This window comes from Ranitomeya variabilis, chromosome 6 (assembly GCF_051348905.1).
Source record: "Ranitomeya variabilis isolate aRanVar5 chromosome 6, aRanVar5.hap1, whole genome shotgun sequence".
NCBI classification, from domain to species: Eukaryota; Metazoa; Chordata; class Amphibia; order Anura; family Dendrobatidae; genus Ranitomeya; species Ranitomeya variabilis.
In genome coordinates this window covers 112,197,169-112,219,088 of record NC_135237.1, presented here as the reverse complement: position 1 = coordinate 112,219,088, position 21,920 = coordinate 112,197,169, and the positions used below count along the sequence as shown (strand labels likewise).

The following is a 21,920-nucleotide window of genomic DNA, read 5'->3' as shown; positions in this document are numbered from 1 at the left end:
TAAATGAATTTGAAGTTTCTGCCAGAAATTAACATATCAATTCCCATAATTAGTCACAGAGAGATCACATGAAAGCGAACAAGGTATCTTACGTGATTGTAGTATAAATACTGTATATCTACAGTACAGACCAAAAGTTTGGACACACCTTCTCAATCAAAGATTTTTCTGTATTTTCTTGACTATGAAAATTGTACATTCACACTGAAGGCATCAAAACTATGAATTAACACATGTGGAATTATATACTTAACAAAAAAGTGTGAAACAAATGAAAATATGTCTTATATTCTAGATTCTTCAAAGTAGCCACCTTTTGCTTTGATTACTGCTTTGCAAACTCTTGGTATTCTCTTGATGAGCTTCAAGAGGTAGTCACCGGAAATGGTCTTCCAACAGTCTTGAAGGAGTTCCCAGAGATGCTCAGCACTTGTTGGCCCTTTTGCCTTCACTCTGCAGTCCAGCTCACCCCAAACCATCTTGATTGGGTTCAGGTCTGGTGACTGTGGAGGCCAGGTCATCTGGGGTAGCACCTCATCGCTCTTCCTCTTGGTCAGATAGCCCTTACACAGCCTGGAGGTGTGTTTCAGGTCATTGTCCTGTTGAAAAATAAATGATGGTCCAACTAAACACAAACCGGATGGAATAGTATGAAGCATCGATGTAACAAGAGGTAAAAGGTATGGGGGCGCCCCTGAAGAAGCCAGGGTTCCTGGCGACATGCGTTGGGCATCTTAGTGCCCTTGCCTCCCCCATACCTTTTACCTCGATGCTTCATACAGAGATCCTTTTTGGGAAGCTCCATCCACAGGCTCAGGTTGTATAAGTTTTTTTTGCCTCCTCATTTGAGGGGATTATTCCACCATTGCGGCCAAATGGCTGATATCATTCTTTAAGGATAACCTGCTCTTTTTATATGCCTTAACAGCAGGATTATGGTTTTGTTTATTTGTCTTTATATAGAGCCTAATGTGGATTCCATGAGCATTAGGCTCAGGCTATATTTGGGGCATTTACCCATGTGCTTCTTAGCCCCTAGGGCAGGGCTTTTTTGCATATATGCTTAATTGTACCATGCTGACAGGAAGATTCTTCATCATCTCTATGCTTTCTTGAGTGATTATTGGTATTACAGATATTGATTTTGCTGTGTCATATTTGGGGTGTGGCAAGGGCATGACCCTATTGTGGGTCTGTGTATTTGTTTGCGTCATACAATTTTAAATGTTTTTAAAAATCATTTTGCAGTGTTTGTACTATTACCTAATATAATTTATATATTTTCTGTTATCTTGGTTTGGTGATCCCTGTTGAATGCATGCTACTTTTTTCAGTCTGTTTTGTCCAGTTATATTTATAAGCTTAAAGGGACTGTCTGGTGAAAAACAGTTACCAGTGATTCACAGGATTGGTGATAATTTGTTAATCAGTGGGAATCTGTCAGCTGGGACCTGCACTCATCAGCAGAACGAGGGAACTGTTACCCCTGTTAGAAATAAGCGGCAATACGCATGCTCCATTCATTGCCTATTGGACTCAAGTGGCAGTCACTGTGCGCCATTTTGTAATGGAAATAAAAGTTCCCCGTCGGAGATAAAAATTCCTCCATCTTCTGATCGGCGCAGGTCCCAGCGGTGGAACGAGCACTGATCTGCAAGTTATCAGTCATGTAGTAAGATAGGTGATAACTTGTTTTCACTAGACAATCCCTTTAAGAAAGTTTTGAGAGCACCAAAGTGACTTACTTCTCTCGCAATTATATAATAATGGCAATTCAAGGGTAATCTATGCATTGTAATGGTGATTTTTGTGATCTACAGGGCTTTTTCAGAAGAACTATTCAGAAGAACCTTCACCCCAGTTATTCATGTAAATATGAAGGAAAATGTGTGATAGACAAAGTAACGAGAAATCAGTGCCAAGAATGTCGATTCAAAAAGTGCATCGCCGTTGGCATGGCAACAGATCGTAAGTAGCGGAGACGAGATGTTTGTGGCTTACTCGCTCTTCCATACTGAATACTGTTCAATAAAGTCTCTAAAACAACAACGTGAATCACGCAATTCCCAAGGATCACATGCAGTGTATTTTTGGCTTGATATAAGCTGATATGTCAGTACAGCTTTTGTGTTAGCTATAATTTTATATGGCACAGCACTAAAAGCAACAAATTAGACAATCACCGTACTGTGCTCCGGCCTTTACTAAAAATGTAAAAAAAAGACGGTATCTGCATTTTATCTAAAGCAAGGCTGTGTCGATGAATGGCTCTATTTTGTAATCTGAAAATAAAGCATTTCACTAAATAATAAACGGGTGAATTATCAGCCGTGACCCCGCTCTGCCAGTGAGAACGGCACTGTCCCGAGGAACCATTCTTTCCCAGTTTCCTGGAATAGTGTACTGATGACTGGCTGCTATTTGGTAGGACTGCATCGACGATATTGTGCACATTTATTAATAAGCTCAAACCATATTCTATCTCAAATTACTGTCATTTTCCATCTTTTAGTTTTATCTTAGTGGCTCCATATACCCTTCAGTGGCAGAATCTCCAGCTCGTTAATGTTCCCCAGCCCTTTCTTTCCAGTATAATGTGATTTATTCTCAAAAGTCAGGTCTGCAAATGTAAAATGTAAGGTTACGACCCCCAAATAGTGGCTGCAGGTCAGTCGTAGGAGCCACCACAGTTCTCAAGATTATTGTTAGAGAGGTTATCCAGGACTATTGTATTTTTTCTTTAACTATGGGTCTAAGAATGTACATTACAGAAAGTAATGTAAGTAACTGACTTCCTGACTGTTTTGCCCGGCCCTGACCTCTGCCAGCTCAGAGAGGTCACAGAACGCTCCTGCGACAATTCTGTGGAGTTCGGTGACGTCACCTCGACAGAGCAGAAGCTCCTCTTTCACTCTGTTCTGTTGACGGGCTGTGACTGCTGAATTCATGCTGATTGACAGCCGCCTCATCGCTGCCTAACTGTCGTCAGCCGTTTGTCATTGAGCATGGCGTCTGCAGTCACGCCCGGGCGACGCAACAGCCCAGGAAAAGAAGAGCTGCTCTGTTGACATCGAGCAGATAAATTGCCTGCAGTAGAGGCTGGGCCGGCATCGGGGAGAACAGGTAGTTGCCTCTGTTAGCGACTTCCTGCCTGTTTGTTTTTAGGCACGTAGTAAAAAAAAAATTGTAATGGACAACCCCTTTACAAATATATTGTAGAGTTTCACAGATAAACCTATAAAACTGTGTGGTTTTTAACAATTAATAATTAAATGCTTAATTATTAATTTGAAAATCAGATGTGCAAACTGATGCAGTCTTCCTTCTGTGGTCACTGTGGTGTGCATATAGAAAACTGTAGAGAGCATTTATGGAGACAAACAGGTTCCTCCAGCTTTGCATTATGGATTCATAGGCACCTAGGCCCCCATTCATCTTTTGGGATTTGTTCAAAATATTTTTTTGCCTTGTTAAATTGCAACAAATTGAAAGATGCTTATTTTTGGCCCTTTTGTACCTTTTCAGAGTAAAAGCCACACAATCCTCTCAATACGTATTAAAATGTTGTACTGTACGTTAAGGCCGTTGTACACATTAGATTAATGTCGGCTGAACCTTCTGATATCAACAGGTTCGATAGACAGTTGAATGTGTATGGGGTCCACAATTCTTTCCTGACAGATGATGTCGAGGGAGATAAGTATCCAACATGTCCAATGTTGGGCTGACGATTCTTTTGTTTTCTCATAGAGAACACAGGAGTGCTTGGAACCCTCATTTGTCGCTCACCTATCTAAAAAGAATAGGGGGGCTTTAGTCTTCAACTGTTCAAACAAAAAAAACTGTACTAGGTACTGGAGTACTACTGCACCAAAATGTTGCCACGTTTCTAAAATGTCACAGGTAAAGAATTAAGCTAAAACATCTGCATAACCAAAACCACGACCCTAAAGCCAAACAAAAGATCCACCGAAACCAAGTAAAGGTAACATCAAAAAGACATAAATTATATGATAAATAAGACACAAATAGAGAAGTCAGTATTAAAAATATTTTTACTTCAGAAATGAAGCTCAAAAGCAATGATGACGTTTTAATGTTTGTATGGTGCCTCCTTTCTCCATGGAACCTTTTTCATGTGACATGCTATGGAACCTGAAATGAGGATGAACAAATATATACCGTAATTACTTGTTGCTCAATCTTTTTATACAGTATTTTGGGAGTTTAAGGGGAATCTGTCTGCAGAATTTCACCCCTCAAACGATTTATTTTCCCATATAAGCCCTTTCAGAGACAAGTCCGGCAGTAACTTTACATGGCCAGTCCGTTCCTCATTACAGAGCAATCAGTGTTTGAATTGATATGCAAATGAGGCTAAAGTGCTATTTGTTGGTCCGAAGCTTCTGTCACTCCAGCTCTATTTCCCACCCAGCAGTGACTCCTCCTGCTTGACTGATGGCTTCTTTACCTGAACTCTCAGGCTGGGGTCACACATGCGTGTTTTACGGACGTAAGAGCGCAGAAACTACGTCCGTAAAACTCGCATTACATACGGCACAATGATTCTCAATGGGTCTAGTCCTATCAGGCGTATATTACGGATCCGTAATATACGGCGTTGTACGGGCGTAGAAAATCGCAGCATGCTGCGTTTGTCAGCGTATTGCGCAAAAAAATCGCCAATGAAAGTCTATGGGGGCGAGAAAAATACGGATTCCACACGGACCAGCAGTGTGACTTGCGAGAAATACGCAGCAGCGTTAGTGAAAAGTCGGTAATTCAATTGCCGGCTTTTCATTTCTCCTGCACAAACCCGACAGGATATGAGACATGGTTTACATATAGTAAACCATCTCATATCCCCTTTTTTTTTGCATATTCCACACTACTAATGTTAGTAGTGTGTATGTGCCAAATTTTAGCGCTGTAGCTGCTAAAATAAAGGGTTAAATGGCGGAAAAAATTGGCGTGGGCTCCCGCGCAATTTTCTCCGCCAGAATGGTAAAGCCAGTGACTGAGGGCAGATATTAATAGCCAGGAGAGGGTCCATGGTTATTGCCCCCCCCCCCCCCCGTGGCTAAAAACATCTGCCCCCAGCCACCCCAGAAAAGGCACATCTGGAAGATGCGCCTATTCTGGCACTTGGCCACTCTCTTCCCACTCCCTGTAGCGGTGGGATATGGGGTAATGAAGGGTTAATGCCACCTTGCTATTGTAAGGTGACATTAAGCCAGATTAATAATGGAGAGGCGTCAATTATGTCACCTATCCATTATTAATCCAATTGTTTGAAAGGGTTAAAAAACACACACACACATGATTTAAAAGTATTTTAATGAAATAAACACACAGGTTGTTTTAATATTTTATTGCTCTCTCAATCCATTTGCAGACCCTCGCTTGGCAAAATAATAAACGCACAAGATACATACCCTCAGCTGAACCGTCACGTCCCACGATGTAATCCATCTGAAGGGGTTAAAATAATTTACAAGCAGGAGCCCTGCTAATGCAGCTGTGTGCTCGTGCTTGTAATTCCCCGGCGAATGAATGAAATGTAGGTCATTGACCTACATTTCCTTCAGTCGCGGTGATGCGCCCCCTGGTGGATGTCCTCATATGACCTGGAGCGTGGGAAAAAGTTCCCAGGCTGCAGTTCATGAGAACATCCAGCATGGGCGCATCACCGCGACTCAATGTAAGTACAGATCCAGCTTTCCTTTCAGCACCCGGGGATTACAGGCACGAGCGAGTGGTTTATCGCAGCTCGTGCCTGTAATATTAGTTAACCCCTTCAGATGGATTACCTCGTGGGACGTGATCGGACATCAGAAGGTATGCATCTTGTGCGTTTATTATTTTGCCAAGCGAGGGCCTGCAAATGGATTGAGAGAGCAATAAAATATTAAAACAACCGCTGTGTTTATTTCATTGAAATACTTTTAAATCATGTGTGTGTGTGTTTTTTAACCCTTTCAAACAATTGGATTAATAATGGATAGGTGACATAATTGACGCCTCTCCATTATTAATCTGGCTTAATGTCACCTTACAATAGCAAGGTGGCATTAACCCTTCATTACCCCATATCCCACCGCTACAGGGAGTGGGAAGAGAGTGGACAAGTGCCAGAATAGGCGCATCTTCCAGATGTGCCTTTTCTGGGGTGGCTGGGGGCAGATGTTTTTAGCCACGGGGGGGGGGGGCAATAACCATGGACCCTCTCCTGGCTATTAATATCTGCCCTCAGTCACTGGCTTTACCATTCTGGCGGAGAAAATTGCGCGGGAGCCCACGCCAATTTTTTCCGCCATTTAACCCTTTATTTTAGCAGCTACAGCGCTGAAATTTTGCACATACACACTACTAACATTAGTAGTGTGGAATATGCAAAAAAAATGGGGATATGAGATGGTTTACTATATGTAAGCCATGTCTCATATCCTGTCGGGTTTGTGCAGGAGAAATGAAAAGCCGGCAATTGAATTACCGGCTGTTCACAGATATCGCGCTGAATGAAATCTAAATACAGAATATATATATATGTGTCTCAATGACATATATATATATATATATATATATATATATATATATATATATATATATATACTGTATATACTGTATATATGTTTTCCCGAACATTTGAGCACATAAATCCATTAGATGTCGGTTTTGCAAGCCTGCGCGAAAATCTCGCAGTACGGATGCCATACGGATTACATACGGAGGATGCCATGCGCAAAATACGCTGACACACCCTGACTACGGATCAATATTTTGGGAACATTTCTCCGTATTACGGCCGTAGTACGGACGTATAATACGTGGCGTATTGTCTTACGCCAAGTGTGACGCCGGCCTCACAGTGTAGAGGAGGCTGTGAGAAAAGCAGGCAGCGCTGAGCAGGGAATAGAGCTGGAGTGACAGAGGCTTTAGATCCATGAATAGCACTTTAGCCTCATTTGCATATCAATTCAAATGCTAATTTCTCAGTATTGGAGGAATGATCTGGCCATGTAATGGTATTGCTGGACTTGAATTTGAAAGAGCTCCATGCACATACAAATAGTTTAGGGGAAGCGAGGGGGGACATCCTGCTGACTGACTAAATTCCCTTTACTGGTGTCATTATCCCACTCTAGGTAACTAATTACAGGACATAAAATCAAATTTGTTTTATATTAAATTATTTAAAAAAAATCCTTTTGTGTCTATTGTGGCTAGTCATTGCTTTAGATACTTGTTATACTGCCCCCTATATTCTTTTGAGGCTCATAGTGGCCTTCATTTATGAACAAAAAATGGTGTAATTTGCACCAAATATTTGATTTACTCACTTCAGCTTCACCGCTCCATATTTATTATATATTTCACCATGATAAATTTGGTACAAATTACAAATTTGTAATCATAATAGTCTACTTCCCAATGTTAGATAGGAGCGAGAGAGCGGTGTGTCAATGTTGTGCCTTTATAATCATATTAAAGGGAATCTGTCACCCCCTGGACAAATTTAAGCTATTACTATGGGCATACAGTTATTAGAGAGGTTATACCAGTCTTACCTTTATGCCTCATAGCTGCGGTGTAGATGTTGAGAAAAGCAGTTTTAATGTTAGATGTTAATGATTTCTTCCAGGCTCTGGGTGTGTGGTGCCTGGAAGAAATCTCTGCCTCCACTCGTCATTATAATGGCACCCCCTGACCTGTGGCGTGCAGTTGCAGCGCTGTAATTCCGCACATGCGCCATCCACTTGCGCGGTTATGTGAAACTTTTCCGCTCTTCTATGGGCAGAGTCTTCATGGATCTTCTGCGCAGGCGCCGGCGAGTCTCTGCTCAGTAGCAGAGATGTGCCTGCGGAGAAGATCAATTATGACTGCAGTGCTGTTGTATTGAGCGAGGCCGGATCGACCAGAAGGGTAATAGTATTTAACATGGGGCTAAGGGATCATCTGCTGTAGTCTCCAGGGCCCAGATACAATTGCAGCCCTTGCATTTAATGTACTGTAGTTACATCTTGTGGATGGTGGAATGATTCCTGCTATTGAGCAGCCACTAGGAATCTGAGCACTAGACGCAGCCTCTTCCTGCCAGCACTGGGGAACGTTCTGAGAGGGAATCAATAAAACACCAGAGGGCGCTATAAAAGTTATAGCACCTTGGAAATATATATATATATATATATATATATATATATATATATATATATATATATTTAAATACGGTAAGCTTTTTTCAATTATTCCAATTGAAATTTGGTAGTTTTTGTGCAAAGGTAATATTTAGTCATAGGACAAGCGCTTTAAAGTGCAGATAATATACGGTACTTGAAACTAAAGTATGAGGTGGTATGAATGAAAGATTTTGTGTTGTTTCCCGTTCTGCATTTATTGATACTGGTTATATCATGTATAAATGCATAGTACAAGGCCATTTTACCAGATTAAAAGTTACTGTTGCATTACGTCCAAATGTATTTTTGGGTGATATTTACTTAGCGTGACCCATGTAGTCAGCTTAAAGTAAAGCTTATGTTTGCTAAACATTGGTGTTCTGTCTCACCATCCTGCCAGTCATCCTCAAAACGATGATCCATATAGCGTCAAACAGAAAAAATAGCTTCAGGATACTTATTGATATGTATGTTCACTCTTTTTAAGTGGTTTTGGATGACAAGAAGCGTTTGGCAAAAAGAAAGCTAATACAAGAAAACAGAGAAAAGAGGCGCAAGGATGAACTGCAGAAAACATTGGTACAGAGGCCTGAGCCAACAGCAGAAGAGTGGGAGCTCATACAGGTGGTCACTGAAGCTCATGTCGCCACCAATGCACAGGGATGTCACTGGAAACAGAAGAGAAAATTTCTGGTAAGTAAAATGTTATATTGGCAGGTGCTGGTGATTTACTGATCCCTGGGGCAGGTGCAAGCGGCTGTTTACATTGGATGAGTGCTATCCGCGGTTTTAACAAATCTTATTCTGTGGGGCTGCGCACGTGACCTATTTTTTTCTTTGTACTGAGTGGGCCGAAGTAAAAAACAATGAGAAGTCCAATTTTGATCTTATTGCCAGATCAAAATCGGCAATGCAAGTCTATGGGTCAATTGAAACATCAGACCATGTTCAAATAACATCTGAGTGTGGTCTAATTTTCAATGACCGACAGAATGGACAAGGTGGAGAAATGTTTTTTTTCTCTCCATCTCCAAAAAACCCTGATTCCATTCTGTTCAAACTCTGATCAGAGTCTGATCAGCTTAATTGGACCTTTTTTCTCGGATGGAGAGAAAAACGGTTGGTGCACCTTCCCTTATACAGAGAGCATGGCACATGGCTGGTTGACGTTCTTGCTCTAGTATGACATTTTAGGGAATTGTGTAATTGTTGAGAGCAATAAATGTATATGAAAGTAAATATGTAAAATAGTGAATTAAATTAATAATGTACTGTATATTATAGTTATATGAAAAGGTTTGGGCACCCCTATTAATCTTAAGCTTAATGTTTTATAAAAAAAAAAATTTTTGCAACAGCTATTTCAGTTTCATATATCTAATAACTGTTGGACACAGTAATGTTTCTGCCTTGAAATGAGGTTTATTGTACTAACAGAAAATGTGCAATCTGCATTCAAACAAAATTTGTCAGGTGCATAAGTATGGGCACCCTTATCATTTTCTTGTTTTAAATACTCCTACCTACTTTTTACTGACTTACTAAAGCATTTCTTTTGGTTTTGTAACCTCATTTAGCTTTGAACTTCATAGCCAGGTGTATGCAATCATGAGAAAAGCTACTTAAAGTGGCCACTTGCAAGTTGTTCTCCTGTTTGAATCTCCTCTGAAGAGTGGCATCATGGGCTCCTGAAAACAACTGTCAAATGATCTGAAAACAAAGATTATTCAACATAGTTGTTCAGGGGAAGGATACAAAAAGCTGTCTAAGAGATTTAACCTGTCAATTTCCACTGTGAGGAACATAGTAAGGAAATGGAAGAACACAGGTACATTTCTTGTTAAGGCCAGAAGTGGCAGGCCAAGAAAAACATCAGAAAGGCAGAGAAGAAGAATGGTGAGATCAGTGAAGGACAATCCTCAGACCATCTCCAGAGAGCTGCAGCATCAACTTGCTGCAGATGGTGTCACTGTGCATCGGTCAACTATACAACGCACTTTGCACAAGGAGAAGCTGTATGGGAGAGTGATGCGAAAGAAGCCGTTTCTGCAAGCACGCCACAAACAGAGTCGGCTGAGGTATGCAAAAGCACATTTGGAGAAGCCAATTTCTTTTTGGAAGAGGGTCTTGTGGACTGATGAAACCAAGATTGAGTTGTTTGGTCATACAAAAAGGCGTTATGCATGGCGGCAAAAAAACACAGCATTCCAAGAAAAACACTTGCTACCCACAGTAAAATTTGGTGGAGGTTCCATCATGCTTTGGGGCTGTGTGGCCAATGCCGACACCGGGAATCTTGTTAAAGTTGAGGGATGCATGGATTCCTCTCAGTATCAGCAGATTCTTGACAATAATGTTCATGAATCAGTGACAAAGTTGAAGTTACGCAGGGGATGGATCTTTCAGCAAGACAATGATCCAAAACACCGCTCCAAATCTACTCAGACATTCATGCAGAGGAACAATTACACTGTTCTGGAATGGCCATCCCAGTCCCCAGACCTGAATATCATTGAACATCTGTGGGATCATTTGAAGAGGGCTGTCCATGCTCGGCGACCATCAAACTTAACTGAGCTGGAATTGTTTTGTAAAGAGGAATGGTCAAAAATACCTTCATCCAGGATCCAGGAACTCATTAAAAGCTACAGGAAGCGACTAGAGGCTGTTATTTTTGCAAAAGGAGGATCTACTAAATATTAATGTCACTTTTCTGGTGAGGTGCCCATACTTATGCACCTGTCAAATTTTGTTTGAATGCAGATTACACATTTTCTGTTAGTACAATAAACCTCATTTCAAGGCAGAAACATTACTGTGTCCAACAGTTATTAGATATATGAAACTGAAATAGCTGTTGCCAAAAAACCATTTTTTATAAAACATTAAGCTTAAGATTAATAGGGGTGCCCAAACTTTTGGTGGAGGAGTATCAATAGATAAATCATACAATATATAAATGGTGGTAGTATTGTATTGAAAAAAGTAATATAATAAAAGGAATATACAGGTATGCACTTATGTACTATAAGTGGATAATACCTCAATATAATGGCAATATGTGTTATTCATAGAAAAGGAACAGCACAACACTTCCACTTATCTCTGGGTGCAAAGCCTCCAGGCAACCTGTCCACCGGTTATCCAAAGTCCATAAAATTCAAAAAAGAAGGCAGCACTCCATTTTTTCTTTACCAACTGTGCAGGATTTAATCAGACCCACATGTCTGTGCGACGTTTCGGCTCTAAATGAGACCCGCCAACCAAATTGGAGGCCGAGGGGCTTTGCCAACCAAATCGGAGGCCGAGGAGCCCCGCCCACCAAATCGAAGGCCGAGCGGCCCCGCCCACCAAAGCGGAGGCCGAGGGGCCTGGCCCCGCCCACCAAAGTGGAGGCCGAGGGGCCCCGCCCACCACATCGGAGGCCGAGGGGCCCCGCCCACCAAATCGGAGGCCGAGGGTCCCCGCCCACCAAATCGGAGGCCGAGGGTCCCCGCCCACCAAATCGGAGGCCGAGGGTCCCCGCCCACCAAATTGGAGGCCGAGGGTCCCCGCCCACCAAATCGGAGGCCGAGGGTCCCCGCCCACCAAATCGGAGGCCGAGGGGCCCCACCAACCAAATCGGAGGCCGAGGGGCCCCGCCCACCAAATCGGAGGCCGAGGGTCCCCGCCCACCAAATCGGAGGCCGAGGGGCCCCGCCAACCAAATCGGAGGCCGAGGGGCCCCGCCCACCAAATCGGAGGCCGAGGGTCCCCGCTCACCAAATCGGAGGCCGAGAGTCCCCGCCCACCAAATCGGAGGATAAGGGGCCCCGCCAACCAAATCGGAGGCCGAGGGGCCCCGCCAACCAAATCGGAGGCCGAGGAGCCCCGCCCAACAAATCGAAGGCCGAGCGGCCCCGCCCACCAAAGCAGAGGCCGAGGGGCCCGGCCCCGCCCACCAAAGCGGAAGCCGAGGGGCCCCGACCACCACATCGGAGGCCGAGGGTCCCCGCCCACCAAATCTGAGGCCGAGGGGCCCCGCCCACCAAATCTGAGGCTATCTGAGGTTATCCAAAGTCCATAAAATTCAAAAAAGAAGGCAGCACTCCATTTTTTCTTTACCAACTGTGCAGGATTTAATCAGACCCACATGTCTGTGCGACGTTTCGGCTCTAAATGAGACTTGAGAAAGGCTCATTTAGAGCCGAAACATCGCACAGACATGTGGGTCTGATTAAATCCTGCACAGTTGGTAAAGAAAAAATGGAGTGCTGCCTTCTTTTTTGAATTTTATGGCAATATGTGTTATGAACAAGTAAAATTATAATGATGATGATAATAACAATTCAGTGTATATACTAATTCATTTATGTACATAAATAATTCATTTTCAAATAATTCAGGCAGAGCACAGGGGCCCCAGGCAGCATATGGGGCCCCAGGCAGAGCACAGGGGCCCCAGGCAGCATATGGGGCCCCAGGCAGAGCACAGTGGCCCCAGGCAGAGCACACACCAAATCGGAGGCCGAGGGGCCCCGCCAACCAAATCGGAGGCCGAGGAGCCCCGCCTACCAAATCGAAGGCCGAGCGGCCCCGCCCACCAAAGCGGAGGCCGAGGGGCCCGGCCCCGCCCACCAAAGCGGAGGCCGAGGGGCCCCGACCACCACATCGGAGGCCGAGGGGCCCCGCCCACCAAATCGGAGGCCGAGGGTCCCCGCACACCAAATCAGAGGCCGAGGGTCCCCGCCCACCAAATCGGAGGCCGAGGGTCCCCGCCCACCAAATCGGAGGCCGGGGGTCCCCGCCCTCCAAATCGGAGGCCGATGGGCCCCGCCCACCACATCGGAGGCCGAGGGGCCCCGCCCACCAAATCGGAGGCCGAGGGTCCCCGCCCACCAAATCGGAGGCCGAGGGTCTCCGCCCACCAAATCGGAGGCCGAGGGTCCACACCATCCAAATCGGAGGCCGAGGGGCCCCGTCCACCAAATCGGAGGCCGACGGGCCCCACCCACCAAAGCGGAGGCCGAGGGTCCCCGCCCACCAAATCGGAGGCCGAGGGTCCCCGCCCACCAAATCGGAGGCCAAGGGGCCCCGCCCAACAAATTGGAGGCCGAGGGGCCCCACCAACCAAATCGGAGGCCGAGGAGCCCCGCCCACCAAATCGAAGGTCGAGGGGCCCCGCCCATGAAAGCGGAGGCCGAGGGTCCCCGCACACCAAATCAGAGGCCGAGGGACCCCGCCCACCAAATCGGAGGCCGAGGGGCCCCACCCACCAAAGCGGAGGCCGAGGGTCCCCGACCACCAAATCGGAGGCCGAGGGTCCCTGCCCACCAAATCGGAGGATAAGGGGCCCCGCCAACCAAATCGGAGGCCGAGGGGCCCCACCCACCAAAGCGGAGGCCGAGGGTCCCCGACCACCAAATCGGAGGCCGAGGGTCCCTGCCCACCAAATCGGAGAACGAGGGTCCCCGCCCACCAAATCGGAGGCCGAGGGGCTTTGCCAACCAAATCGGAGGCCGAGGAGCCCCGCCCACCAAATCGAAGGCCGAGCGGCCCCGCCCACCAAAGCGGAGGCCGAGGGGCCTGGCCCCGCCCACCAAAGTGGAGGCCGAGGGGCCCCGCCCACCACATCGGAGGCCGAGGGTCCCCGCCCACCAAATCTGAGGCCGAGGGTCCCCGCCCACCAAATCGGAGGCCGAGGGTCCCCGCCCACCAAATCGGAGGCCGAGGGTCCCCGCCCACCAAATTGGAGGCCGAGGGTCCCCGCCCACCAAATTGGAGGCCGAGGGTCCCCGCCCACCAAATCGGAGGCCGAGGGTCCCCGCCCACCAAATCGGAGGCTGAGGGTCCCCGCCCACCAAATCGGAGGCCGAGGGGCCCCGCCCACCAAATCGGAGGCCGGGGGTCCCCGCCCACCACATCAGAGGCCGAGGGGCCACGCCCACCACATCGGAGGCCGATGGGCCCCGCCCACCAAATCGGAGGCCGATGGGCCCCGCCCACCAAATCGGAGGCCGAGGGGCCCCGCCCACCAAATCGGAGGCCGAGGGTCCCTGCCCACCAAATCGAAGGCCGAGCGGCCCCGCCCACCAAAGCGGAGACCGAGGGGCCCGGCCCCGCCCACCAAAGCGGAGGCCGAGGGGCCCCCGCCAACCAAATCGAAGGCCGAGGTTCCCCGCTCAACAAATCGAAGGCCGAGCGGCCCCGCCCACCAAAGCGGAGGCCGAGGGGCCCGGCCCCGCCCACCAAAGCGGAGGCCGAGGGGCCCCGACCACCAAATCGGAGGCCGAGGGGCCCCGCCCACGAAATCGGAGGCCGAGGGGCCCCGCCCACCAAATCGGAGGCCGAGGGTCCACACCCACTAAATCGGAGGCCGAGGGTCCCCGCCCACCAAATCGGAGGCCGAGGGTCCCCGCCCACCAAATCGGAGGCCGAGGGGCCCCGCCTACCAAATCGGAGGCCGAGGGTCCCCGCCCACCAAATCGGAGGCCGAGGGGCCCCGCCTACCAAATCGGAGGCCGAGGGTCCCCGCCCACCAAATCGGAGGCCGAGGGGCCCCGCCCACCAAATCGGAGGCCAGGGGTCCCCGCCCACCAAATCGGAGGCCAAGGGGCCCCGCCCACCACATCGGAGGCCGATGGGCCCCGCCCACCAAATCGGAGGCCGAGGGTCCCCGCCCACCAAATCGGAGACCGAGGGTCCCCGCCCACCAAATCGGAGGCCGAGGGTCCCCGCCCACCAAATCGGAGGCCGAGGGTCCACACCAACCAAATCGGAGGCCGAGGGGCCCCGCCCACCAAATCGAAGGCCGAGGGGCCCCGCCCACCAAAGCGGAGGCCGAGGGTCCCCGCACACCAAATCGGAGGCAGAGGGACCCCGCCCACCAAATCGGAGGCCGAGGGGCCCCGCCCACCAAAGCGGAGGCCGAGGGGCCCCGACCACCAAATCGGAGGCCGAGGGTCCCCGCCCACCAAATCGGAGGCCGAGGGTCCCCGCCCACCAAATCGGAGGCCGAGGGTCCCCGCCCACCAAATCGGAGGCCGAGAGTCCCCGCCCACCAAATCGGAGGACGAGGGGCCCCGCCAACCAAATCGGAGGCCGAGGGGCCCCGCCAACCAAATCGGAGGCCGAGGAGCCCCGCCCACCAAATCGAAGGCCGAGCGGCCCCGCCCACCAAAGCGGAGGCCGAGGGGCCCGGCCCACCAAATCGGAGGTCGAGGGTCCCCGCCCACCAAATCGGAGGCCGAGGGTCCCCGCCCACCAAATCGGAGGCCGGTCCCCGCCCACCAAATCGGAGGCCGAGGGTCCCCACCCACCAAGTCGGAGGACGAGGGGCCCCACCAACCAAATCGGAGGCCGAGGAGCCCCGCCCACCAAAAGTAAGTGCGGTCCCAAAAGTAAGTGCGCCCCCGGGTGCAAAAGTAAGTGCGCCCCCGGGTGCAAAAGTAAGTGCGCCCCCGGGTGCAAAAGTAAGTGCGCCCCCGGGTGCAAAAGTAAGTGCGCCCCCGGGTGCAAAAGTAAGTGCGCCCCCACGTGCAAAAGTAAGTGCGCCTCCGGGTGCAAAAGTAAGTGCGCCCCCGGGTGCAAAAGTAAGTGCGCCTCCGGGTGCAAAAGTAAGTGCGCCCCCGGGTGCAAAAGTAAGCGCGCCCCCCAGTCCCGTGTGTGAAAAGTGCTGCTGTAAAGCTGGTAGCGCTGTTCAAGCACCATGTATTTCCTTCAGGAAATGCCCATCTAATATATAATTGCCTAGAATACTACTTCCTGCAATTTGTGCCAACTTCCGTGGCTTTGTCCGGAGCTAATGTCCAGAGATAATGTCCGGAGCTAATGTCCGGAGCTAATGTCCGGAGATAAGTGACGTCACCAGTGTCCTACACCCAGGCAGAGCACAGGGGCCCCAGGCAGCATATGGGGCCCCAGGCAGAGCACAGTGGCCCCAGACAGAGCACAGGGGCCCCAGGCAGCATATGGGGCCCCAGGCAGAGCACAGTGGTCCCAGGCAGAGCACAGGGGTCCCAGGCAGCCTATGGGGCCCCAGGCAGAGCACAGTGGCCCCAGGCAGAGCACAGGGGCCCCAGGCAGCATATGGGGCCCCAGGAAGAGCACAGGGGCCCCAGGCAGCATATGGGGCCCCAGGCAGAGCACAGTGGCCCCAGGCAGAGCACAGGGGCCCCAGGCAGAACATGGGGCCCCAGGCAGAGCACAGGGGCCCCAGGCAGAGCACAGGGGCCCCAGGCAGCATATGGGGCCCCAGGCAGAGCACAGGGGCCCCAGGCAGAGCACAGGGGCCCCAGGCAGCATATGGGGCCCCAGGCAGAGCACAGGGGCCCCAGGCAGCATATGGGGCCCCAGGCAGAGCACAGTGGCCCCAGGCAGAGCACAGGGGCCCCAGGCAGAACATGGGGCCCCAGGCAGAGCACAGGGGCCCCAGGCAGAGCACAGGGGCCCCAGGCAGCATATGGGGCCCCAGGCAGAGCACAGGGGCCCCAGGCAGCATATGGGGCCCCAGGCAGAGCACAGTGGCCCCAGGCAGCATATGGGGCCCCAGGCAGAGCACAGTTGCCCCAGGCAGAGCACAGGGGCCCCAGGCAGCATATGGGGCCCCAGACAGAGCACAGTGGTCCCAGGCAGAGCACAGGGGCCCCAGGCAGCTTATGGGGCCCCAGGCAGAGCACAGTGGCCCCAGGCAGAACATGGGGCCCCAGGCAGAGCACAGTGGCCCCAGGCAGAGCACAGGGGCCCCAGGCAGAGCACGGGCCCCAGGCAGAGCACAGGGGCCCCAGGCAGCATATGGGGCCCCAGGCAGAGCACAGGGGCCCCAGGCAGCATATGGGGCCCCAGGCAGAGCACAGTGGCCCCAGGCAGAGCACAGGGGCCCCAGGCAGCATATGGGGCCCCAGGCAGAGCACAGTGGTCCCAGGCAGAGCACAGGGGCCCCAGGCAGCCTATGGGGCCCCAGGCAGAGTACAGTGGCCCCAGGCAGAACATGGGGCCCCAGGCAGAGCACAGGGGCCCCAGGCAGAGCACAGGGGCCCCAGGCAGAGCACAGGGGCCCCAGGCAGCATATGGGGCCCCAGGCAGAGCACAGTGGTCCCAGGTAGAGCACAGGGGCCCCAGGCAGCCTATGGGGCCCCAGGCAGAGCACAGGGGCCCCAGGCAGCATATGGGGCCCCAGGCAGAGCACAGGGGCCCCAGGCAGCATATGGGGCCCCAGGCAGAGCACAGTGGCCCCAGGCAGAGCACAGGGGCCCCAGGCAGAACATGGGGCCCCAGGCAGAGCACAGGGGCCCCAGGCAGCATATGGGGCCCCAGGCAGAGCACAGGGGCCCCAGGCAGAACATGGGGCCCCAGGCAGAGCACAGGGGCCCCAGGCAGCATATGGGGCCCCAGGCAGAGCACAGGGGCCCCAGGCAGCATATGGGGCCCCAGGCAGAGCACAGCGATATTTTGGACCACTGTGCGGTGTTTCAGACCCCCTGTGTGATGTCTGGGGCCCTGTTCTTAAGTATATTAAAGATTAAAGTAACGTATATTAAAGTATATTATAGATCAAATTTGACACGTTTATGAGCACCATTGAGTGATATACTCAAGAATGACATAATTTTTCAACATTTTATGGTTTCAAACTGTAAACACTCAGAGTTTTTTTTACTTCAACCAGAAAACCTTAACGGTTCATAAAAAACTTGACTGTTCAGGATATGATAAAAGTCATAGTATTCTGAATCTTTAACTTATAAAGATACCTTTACATGGGGTGATTATTGGTTCCAGAGAGGCTTTCGGCCGATAATCGTACACATGGCTGGTGACAGGACAATACAATATAAACGTTCAAAGGTAAACACTGATAACATTAAAATCTAATATATAATTGCCTAGAATACTACTTCTGGCAATTTGTGCCAACTTCCGTGGCTTTGTCCGGAGATAATGTCCGGAGATAAGTGACGTCACCAGCGTCCTACACCCGCTCAGGGTGGACAAAGATATATGCCTTCGTGGTGCGCGGCACTTTTCTGATTGGTTGCCGCCTGCCGCGAGCGACCAATCAGAAATGTGCCGTACTGTCAAGAATTGTCAAGAGCTGGTGAGTGCAGCCATTTTTTGTTCTTTCTTACTATTATTTATTAATTGTATTATTCTTACATTTGAATAAATAAAGTATATATGGATTCTAGACTCCCGATTCTTTAGAATCGGGCTGCCATCTAGTAACAGATACATAAATGAATTAAGTGCATATGCTATAGATGGATAGATAGACAGACAGATAGATAGATAGATAGATAGATAGATAGATAGATAGATAGATAGATAGATAGATAGACAGACAGTAGAAATGGGTGGATCAATTTGTGGAACTTCACACCATTGGAAAGCTCAGTTGTCTCTGCTCTGGCCACTGAATAGAGGCTAGCGAATCTATTGCCTTCCAGGATCCCCAGTACGGCTTTTAATTAGCCGGACTGATAATATGTCATCTGTATGACACACCACAATGATGATAACCAAAAACCGCACTGATGATTCCTGAAGGTAAGAGATTTGTGAGATTCCCGTCTACTGGCCAGAAACTACTTGCATGACCAATGAACCAAAACCTAATTCTAATAAAAAGCCAAAGTATGGTATCACTTAGGATGGAGACACTTATTTCTTAGGTGTATTAAGTAAAGAAAAATAAAGTACATGGGCTGCATAACATATGTGAAAAGCACAATGCTAATAAATAATAGGCAGAAACACCACAGGTGGTGATGAAAAGTCCTTACCAGGGATAACTCCGGTCACTGTGTTGACGTCGGTGCATATGAGCTCTATTTTAATATCCACGTAATACTGAAGGAAGTGGACACTTTCATCACTCTTACGTTTCCAGATTTTCAGATGATATATCCTTTGTGTTTTTTATAGTATATGATGTCTTTATTATGTTGTGTTTCCCACCAGCCAGAAGATATTGGACAGGCTCCTATAGTTAATGCTCCAGAGGGTGGAAAAGTGGACTTAGAAGCCTTCAGTCAGTTTACAAAAATAATCACCCCTGCAATTACAAGAGTGGTGGATTTTGCCAAAAAATTACCTATGTTTTATGAGGTGAGTATTTTTATCTGAAGCAGATATCATGGTAGGCCAGAGTTATAGAGTGTGGGCAGAAAATAATCATGAGCCAGAGAAGGCACAGGTCATCAACATTAATCAGGTTGTCCCATAGACGATAAATGGAGCGTAGGTCAATGTTAGAAAAGAGAGGAAGACCAGTGTGTCAGATGTCTCACGTCAGTTGCATATATTATGACTTTTATGCATAGTAAAAATGGTTACATCTTAAATGTAATTGTTCCATGGGGTTTTTCAAGGCCAGGTTTTTGGGTACTTTTTTGGGATCTTTGGGGAAAGATTCTTGTATAACTTTTGATTCTGAGTATATACAGTGCTGTGCAAATTAATTGGGACAAAGCATTGTTTAAGTTAAATTGTAAGTTGGTTACCAGTCTGTGATTCAATCCAGTTTTAACTGCTTTCAACAGGTGTGAGTGTACAACCTTGAGTAACAAAATATGGTTTGACTGGTTTTAGTCAGAAAATTAAAAAAAGTGTTTTCTTTTTTGCTTTGCCCCAATTAATTTGCACAGCACTGTATATGTTGTGAGACACAGCCTATTACTCAGGTGGATGGTGGGCTAATAAAGAAAGGTTCCTAATATTGTCTAGGACTATGCAACAAGGTTATGGGGTTGGTTTTTAAGTTCTATAGGTGGAGAGAAATGTAAATGGGGGCAGTAAAGAAATATCACCCTTTCCTTCCGTATAAAATGTATTTTAATATAGTTTTACTTACAGAGTATTCTAATTTCCAGCTGCCATGCGAAGACCAGATCATCCTCCTCAAAGGTTGCTGCATGGAGATCATGTCACTCCGAGCGGCAGTGAGATATGACCCAGAAAGTGAGACATTAACACTGAATGGGGAGATGGCAGTCACAAGAGGACAGCTGAAAAATGGAGGACTAGGGGTGGTATCTGATGCCATCTTTGATCTAGGCGTATCGCTGTCCTCATTCAGTCTTGATGATACCGAAGTCGCCTTGTTGCAGGCAGTGCTGCTTATGTCATCAGGTGGGGGCTATTATATTTATCTATCATGGTATTTTCTTTCATATTGAAATGTACTGCATGCTGTAAATGATTCTTGTTCAAATGGCTGTATCAAAAAACAGGCCAGGAATGTCCGAAAAATGTGGATGTGTTTGGTTCTATGGGCAATTCCACTTGTTCATTCGTATTATGGATGATTGCAGGAGCTGCCTTCTATATTATACATTATACTGGTCTGTAAAACAAACCAATATAGTGAATACTGCGATTTTTTTTCACGTAGAATATGGCTCCACCAGGTACTATGCCCATGTGCACTATCACACTGGCAAAATTGGTCGGTGTGTTGTCCATCATGAACACAGTCAACACAATAATCAAAAAAATACTTTCAATGGGCTCTAAATAGGGATTTAGTATTAAACACAGCGAATGGACAAGGGTAATGCTGTTTTGGGAAAATAGTAGATGATTTTTTGTATTGTTAGACATCCTCATCAACACATTAAATTCATTTATTAAAGAAGCACTATTATAAAAATTTTTATCCTCTTAATATATTGCAACCATCATATTATTTAGCACTGAGTACTTACAATTGCTCATTTTTCTTTTCTACCCTGCTGATTCTTCTCTTTTCCATTAAATCAATGACATCACACATGAGTGAAAATGATTAGCTGAATCCTTCTAAGCTCTAGGTAGAAACCGGAGGAGCAGTGAGGAGCGGAGTAGCTGGGTCAGGAGTTGAAGAGGGGGATGACTCACTCAGGGAAAAGAGACTTCATGCTCGCACCTAGAGCAGAAAAAAGGGAAGAATTATCTTGTAGAAAGGGAAAATGAGCAGTTGTAAATACACAGTGCTATATAATTTGATGACTACAATATATTAAGAGATAAAAACTTTGATGAGAGTGCTTCTTTAATGCAGAAAATACAATTACAAAGTTGTGATCATTTGACTAAATGCATTGCAGATTGGGAGAACATGAAAAACTGCTATGTACAATATACAGGGTGGGCCATTTATATGGATAGACCTGGGTGGGCCATGTGTATGGATACACCTAAATAAAATGGGAATGGTTGTTGATATCAACTTCCTGTTTGTAGCATATTAGTATATGGGAGGGGGAAAACTTTTCAATATGGGTGGTGACCATGACGGCCATTTTGAAGTCGGCCATTTTGGATCCAAGTTTATAAATGGCCCACCCAGGTGTATCCATATAAATGCCCCACCCTGTAGATTATCAGTGTATGCTGCCATAAAAAACAAGCCATCTGTACAGTACAACTGCTGTGTGCACAGACCTAAAGCTACACACAACACAATGCCGACACTCTCAACCACAGTCCAAACCAGAAGATCGCACTTAGAAACTAGCACTTATATTATATATATTTGTTTCATGTGTCCAATCATTGCACAGAATATCTTTTGTATGAAAGGATTGCTACAGGGTTTGATAGACGCATATTTTAGGAAGAAGATTGTTTGCTCATGGATGACGTCCATCAAGGACTTTTTGCTAATTTCCAGATTGGATAAATGTTATAAGGAACATCTAAAGACACAAACGATCCACCTCTGTGCACTTGTTTTTCTAAAAACTTTAGTGTCAACGTGTTTCAGAGTTAAAGGAGGATTTTTCC

General features: G+C 48.0%; 1 protein-coding gene across 7 annotated transcripts in view; it reads left to right on the top strand.

Annotated features, from left to right (window-relative positions):
- Positions 1 to 21,920, top strand: part of THRB (thyroid hormone receptor beta) — a 505,570-nt gene that overhangs the window by 472,454 nt on the left and 11,196 nt on the right. For all 7 annotated transcript variants that reach the window (XM_077268912.1, XM_077268915.1, XM_077268916.1 and 4 more), the window contains 4 exons: positions 1,821 to 1,968; positions 8,665 to 8,870; positions 19,116 to 19,262; positions 20,027 to 20,285. In XM_077268912.1, coding sequence (XP_077125027.1) covers positions 1,821 to 1,968; positions 8,665 to 8,870; positions 19,116 to 19,262; positions 20,027 to 20,285 — 760 coding nt within the window. The remainder of the gene's footprint in view (positions 1 to 1,820; positions 1,969 to 8,664; positions 8,871 to 19,115; positions 19,263 to 20,026; positions 20,286 to 21,920) is intronic.